This window comes from Halyomorpha halys, unplaced genomic scaffold (genome assembly GCF_000696795.3).
Source record: "Halyomorpha halys isolate HHAL.00 unplaced genomic scaffold, Hhal_1.1 Scaffold207.1, whole genome shotgun sequence".
Lineage (NCBI taxonomy): Eukaryota > Metazoa > Arthropoda > Insecta > Hemiptera > Pentatomidae > Halyomorpha > Halyomorpha halys.
Genome location: NW_027104696.1, coordinates 361,961 through 368,591, shown reverse-complemented (window position 1 = coordinate 368,591; position 6,631 = coordinate 361,961). Strand labels below are relative to the sequence as shown.

At 29.8% G+C, this 6,631-nt stretch overlaps 1 protein-coding gene across 1 annotated transcript in view; it reads left to right on the top strand.

Annotated features, from left to right (window-relative positions):
- The first annotated feature begins 3,192 nt into the window (after positions 1 to 3,192).
- LOC106679485 (serine/threonine-protein phosphatase 6 regulatory ankyrin repeat subunit A) overlaps positions 3,193 to 6,631 on the top strand; it is a 46,142-nt gene continuing 42,703 nt past the window's right edge. The window contains 1 exon segment of the mRNA XM_067050367.1: positions 3,193 to 3,327. Coding sequence (XP_066906468.1) covers positions 3,244 to 3,327 — 84 coding nt within the window. The 5' untranslated portion in view covers positions 3,193 to 3,243.

The following is a 6,631-nucleotide window of genomic DNA, read 5'->3' as shown; positions in this document are numbered from 1 at the left end:
AAAATGCGCTTCGTCAAGAACAGCCGCGGTGCCCATATGCCCGAAATCATTTTCAAATGTTAATGTCACGTATTGATCTTTCGAATAAAAAAAAATTTTGATTACAATTTAATTTTTTGTGTTATTTTTTACAATTTCAAGTTCTATCGGCCTTAAAAAAAAACCCTTATTAACGTCTTATGAATTGCGCAGGACGATTTATTTTCGGGATCAGTTACGAACATAACCCGTAGTACAAGAGCCGGGAAGAAAAAAAAGGTAGTTATATCACCCCAATTTTGGATTACTTTAATGAAAACTAGGGATAATTACTAGTCAAAATTGATGAGTCTGCCAAGTATAGGTATGGGGAATAAAAAATGGCGGCTGTTTAAAAACATTAATTTTTCATTGGGAGCTCTATATCTTAAAAACTAACAACAGCGCTAGTCACTTTCAGTTCATCACTCACTGCTTTTATCAATTATTTCTAAGAGAATATTATTTAAAGAAGAGTAAATTTGCTGAAATATTAACCCTAAAAGAGCTATTTACGTCCAAACGTTCTTGAGATATAGCCTTTTAAAAAGCTAAAACCTTTTAAAAAAACATTTCATAAAAATGTACTGAAATATCAGTAGTTAGTTAATTTATTTTGAGAAATCTATATCTCAGGAACTATGTGACGTACAGATGTCTATTAGCACTCAAATTAAAGCTAGTTTAACGGACTATAAATACGTTTATGACCTTTACCTTCATAGGAATAGTAGTTTTCATGATATTTGCTAAAATAAATTTATTTATAGTTGTTCGGACAAGTTTGGTTTATGAAAAATTTCATTTCAGAAACCATTGAACGTACAGATGTCTCCCAGGGCTCAAATTAAAGCTAGTTAAATTTACAACAAAATAGTTAATAATGTTTATCTTTATAGGAGTAGTAGTTTTTATGATATTTGACAAAATAAACTCCAAAAATGTTAATTTCTAGTTCTTCGTATAAAATGTTGGATTTTTGAAAAATTATATCTCTATATCCATAAGACGCACTTATGTCTGCCAACACTCAAAATAAAGGAAATTTAACTTTCTATAAAGTAGTTTATAATACTTATCTTAGTAGGGGTAGTAGTTTTTATGATATTCACATATGAATATAAATTTGGCAAATGAAAATTTGTCCGAACACCAATAAATCAATTTATTTTAGCAAATGTCATATAAACTATTACTCCTACGAAGATAAACATCATAAACTGCTTTATAACTCATTAAACTAGCTTTAATTTGAGTGCTAATAGACATCTGTACGTCAAATGATTTTTGAAATATAAATTTTTCAAAATAAATTCACTAACTACTGATATTTCAGTACGTCCCATACAACATTTTTCTGAAACGTTGCTTTTTAAACAGCTATATCTCGAAAAATATTTAACGTAAATAACTCTATTAGGGCTCATATTTTCGCAAACTTACTATTCCTTAAATGACGTTCTCTTAGGTTTTCTTGTGTTGTTTCTAGTTTTTAAGTTATAGAGCTCTGAATGAAAAAGTATTTTTTTTTTTTATCGCTTTGAAACAGCTGCTATATTTTATTCCCCCTACCTATACTTGGCAGACTCATCAATTTTGGCTAGTAATTCTACATAGTTTTCGTTAATATAATCAAAAATTGGGGTGAGATAACTGCTTTTTTTCTCCTCTTGGGCTCTTGTACTACCAGTATTACGCCGAGCTGAAGTGGCTCTATCCATCTTTCCGACGCCAGTATTTCCTAGCTTCCTTTCTTATTCCAAGCTATTAGTACTCAACGTCCGTTCTATATCCTAGAAAACCTGCAATTCAAATTCTCAATCATATCCCGAACTACCAGGTCCCGTTTATCTGACATCTACACTCTACCTCACCTAACTGTTGCGTTTGATAAATCGTTTTTTACCCGAGCTGCGTATCTCTGGAACTCCATTCTCTCGAACATATGTCATGTACCAACGCTTCCCTCGTTTAAATCCCTTATATTTAACTACCTCTTACTTCACCAATATGACCCATAATTATAATATAGAGTACAGGATATTTTATAATTAACTTTTTGTATTGTTTTTATTTAGTCAGTTAGTTTTTTAATTAATCTATTTTTTTCTCTCTTTATATAAGTTATAATTTTATTAGTTTTATGGTTAATAAATGTTATTATAAAATTAAAATTGTCTTTGTAATTGTTCTAAAGGGACCTAGTCCCAGAATAATAAACTATTTTTCATTTCATTGTAGATTATATTTATAATTTATCATTTCTCCATCTTAAAGTTTAGTATGATTCTAACCACTCAAAGTTGAAATATATATAGATTCTTGAAAAAAAATAATCTGAGATAATGATTTTGAAATTTTCATGATTCCATATTTTGAAAAAAATTAAAAATAATTTTTTTTTGAGATTTTTAAGTTACATACAAAACGAAATCAATTGCCGGAAACTTTTCAACGAGATTAAAAAAAAAACACATCTCTCTAGCACCAATATTAATCTACAAGCATTTTGTGATCCAAATTTCGAAAAAATCGATATTAGAAAAATATTCATGTAAAAAAATATATTTTTACAGTGTTTAGTATAACCAATAAACAAAAAAATCATGTAATCCGAGGCATAGAGGTTTAGGTTAAATTCATTCAGTGTTTCCATGTGGAATCACCCAAAACAAATTTAATTAAACATTTAAAATGACTAATGATTTTTTTATTTGTCTGGTTGCTACTTTATGATCTCTTAAATACTGAGTAGAGTATGGGTTAAAAACTCATTTTAACCTTAGTAGGAAGCTCAAGTTTCCGTTTTGTGTGGCCGATTTATCCAAGATCCAAAAAATAATTTCGTAAATATTTTAAAATATCGTATTATAAACTAAAGCATCTTTACAGTGGCCCTTTATATCACCAGAATATAGTTCTGAAAACGAAACCCGATCTTTTCGACCAAACTTTAAACATTTTAAAAAGACAAATTATCAATATATTTTTTTAAATTCTCACAAACACGAATAATACTACTTTTTAAATATAATTGAAAAGTATAGTGGTAATGTATTATGTAAGATACTGCAACAGGAAAATGCCAATTACTTCCTTATCAAACTTGTACTTTATCATTTAAATTAAAATTAGAAATGGTGATTGTCACACTAGTGTACTTGAGGTAGGGGCAGTGTTCATTATACTCCAGTACTCCCAATGGAATACAACTTGGTTTTTACAATGTCTTGTCACATCATTCTCTTAGTTGTGTCGTTTTCTCTAATCCATCTCTTCCTCTTCACTATACAACACTTCGCTCTCTCGGTATGTATATATTTATCAAACATCTTTATTCCTCACTAACGCTTGTACAGAAGCGATTACCTATTCCTATTATTGCATGGAGTAATCTTATTTACTTACTTAATTACTTATGGAGTAATTATAAAAAATTATATTTTATCTGAAATAATTTTTTGAACAGCTACCATCACATTTAAAATTATATTTTACTATTAAAATATTACAAATATATTGAAATTAATTTGTAGGGGTTGTAGACGAAACTTGATTATTAATAGTCATAGAACTATCATTTTATGTAAATGTTTAGAACAAACGAAAACTTTTATTCTCAATTTATGAATTTTGAATTAGACTATATTACATCATGTCATCAGTCCCTGCTTTCCAATTTGCTGGTTCTTGATTGACAGGGCCATAAGGTTTTTTTAATTTACAGTCTTTAACGAGACAATATATTTAGAAAAATTTTTATAGAACGAGTTTCCAAAATCGTTATAGGATTAGAAACTGATCCAAATAAGGTGTATCAAGCAATAAGAAAAAATTTACTTCATTGTTTGTACACTATAAGAAGATTGGTACCAAATGTATTTAAATTCTTGTTTGTTTATTTTCTGTAGCTCACGCAATAGTCATTCAATTGGCCTGAAATTTTTCCTACTGCTAGAGTAATCTATCTACTTTCAAAATAAAGTAAGGAAATCGTTTAAGAAAGAATTTTGGGCGTTCACCCAAACCATTATCCACGGACTATGTTAAGACCAAGGGTCCCAAATATAGCCTACATCAAGTGAAAATCAAAATGAAATTTCAGCACGATTCAAATCATAAACAAAAATTTATTGCAGAAGCTTCTAATATCATATTAGTAAATTTATGAGGTTACTTTTTACATTCTGAACACACATATAATCTGTTAAATCGGCTGTCATACGCACTACACAATTGGTGGCCGTAATGAAGGGCAAATAGGTATTTTAAGCCTTCATACATACAAAAGTGAAAACCGACCTCCTCAGACGCTATGTCAATAGAATCCCAATATAAGCAAACCTGTGAATCCTGAATGTAGAACTCCCCTTCTTTCAATTTGGACTTGGATATTGTTGGAAGTACATTGTGTCTTCTGAGAGTACACCTTTATCTCAAACACCTCAACTGCATAGTAGGATGGCATTCCTTCTCACATCGCCTTCAATGCTTCTTTTAGTTGCCCTTCTGTCCAGTTTCCTATTTTCTTAGTTGGTAGACAAGACATTTGCACAGAAAGAAACATAAAAACAGTTAATAATCCATCAATTACTAATAAAATAGTTGAAAAATATGCTGGAAACCAATAGCAAACAAATGGTATCCTAATATGGCCTAGCTAGGAATCGATAGGCCACATTAGGGTGACCCCCTGTTTTTACTAAAGTACACCAACTTACTTTGTAAAAAATGTAATACGAAAAAAACTTAGTAATATTCTGAAAGTCTCTACTTTCAGAATATTACTAAGTTTTGCTAACTTTGCTATCTAAATCTTCAACAGGTTCCCAGATAGCTCAAATTTATCATTAACGAGAAACATGAGAGCTTACCTCAAAAACTGAAACAACGTGTGCCATTTGACTTCAAAGCAAGAATTACAGAACCATTTATTCCATATAAGAGGAGAAGATGGTTGGGGAGGGGGGGAGAGGTGCGGTCAAAATATAAAACAAAAGTTGAATAAGAAAATAAATAAATAACACAAATAATTTATATTCTTACCGCACTCCCCTCCCCAACCATCTTCTCATATATATTATCATCTCATTATATATTATGTAATGATGCCTTGTCTAGGTATAGAAACTGATGCTAACTCTTTTTTTTTTTTTTTTTTTTTTTTTTTTTTTTTTTTTAAATAATCCCATTTGTTGGGAAGAGGGGCGAAAACTTATTCGCTCACAGCTTCTACCCGGTCGTTAATGTACAGTCACCGAACTTACCTTTAATTTGTTTAAGACAGGATGCATGAAGCACTTCATACAGTGTAATATTCTTTAATGAATAAAATGGAAATTAACAAAGAAATAACAAATGAGAACTATATTTATAATTTACAGAAATAACTAAATTATACTCAAGTCATCATGCGAATGCGAACTTTGAACTGCGGTGCTATGTTGCGTGCTATATTGTCATTCCAGTTTATACTTCTAGTCTCCCCTCTGCGATAATACTCAGTGGCAGTAAACATGTATTGCAATGTTGACACCGCGACCAGCGTTCAGCTACTATCTATTTTTAAACGTAAATCCAGCGTCTTTCTAATCACTTAAACTAATTTAAAATATTAGATAAATCAAATTAAAAACTAATGAAAACAAGAATAAAATAATTCTTAACGCCATCTTTGTATTATTTTTAGCACCTGACCATAGTAGAACCAAGGCAATGTTCGGATCACCTGCCTAACTCGTAGAGCTATCGTCGCTGCTTTGATTGTGGTACAACTTAAAAAGTGTTCATTTTTTATTTTTATTTATTATTTACTATGCTTGAGGGGGCTTCCTTAAACAATGTGACTCCCTGCATTTACATTGCGTCCAACAACTACACAGGTACCCTCCTGAACACTACAATTTCTAAATTTTAAATTGATTTTTGCTGTGCAATGTTTATTTATTGAAGTTATTGTTAATTTTCTAACCTTTTACAAAGTTTCTTCAAGAGCAACTAAAAAGTTAAAATGAACCATGATCCGATTCCCACAGAAAAGATGTTTATATATATATATATATTATCATTTAAATTAAAATTAGAAATGGTAATTGATAAAAGCAGTGAGTGATGAATATATATAACTAATGAATATTAAAAAAATGGAAAAAAAAAACTTTAATTATTTCTCTAAAAACTTGCACTTGGGTGAAACTTCATATTCAGTATATATTTGCAAAAAGATAAATGTTTTTTTTCTTATTTTTTTCCCCAAAGCAGTATCTTTTGGCAGGCAACATTGTGGTTATATAATGTGTTTTATATATTTTACTCAAAAACGCTGAATGGATATTTTGTTAACTAGGCAATTATCAATTATACATTTCAGCAAGATGATGTACTTCATATTGTTTAATAAATTCTTTATACAAGAATAGACGAAATTTGAACTGAAAATTAGGTTACTGATGCTTTATGATTAATTATAGCACCTTATTAATGTATAGATTACGAACGTCTTGAATTAATATTATATGGGTGTTTTTTTAAGCCCGATAGAACTTGAAATTGTAAAAAATAACACAAAAAATTAAATTGTAATCAAAATTTTTTTTTTATTCGAAAGATCAAT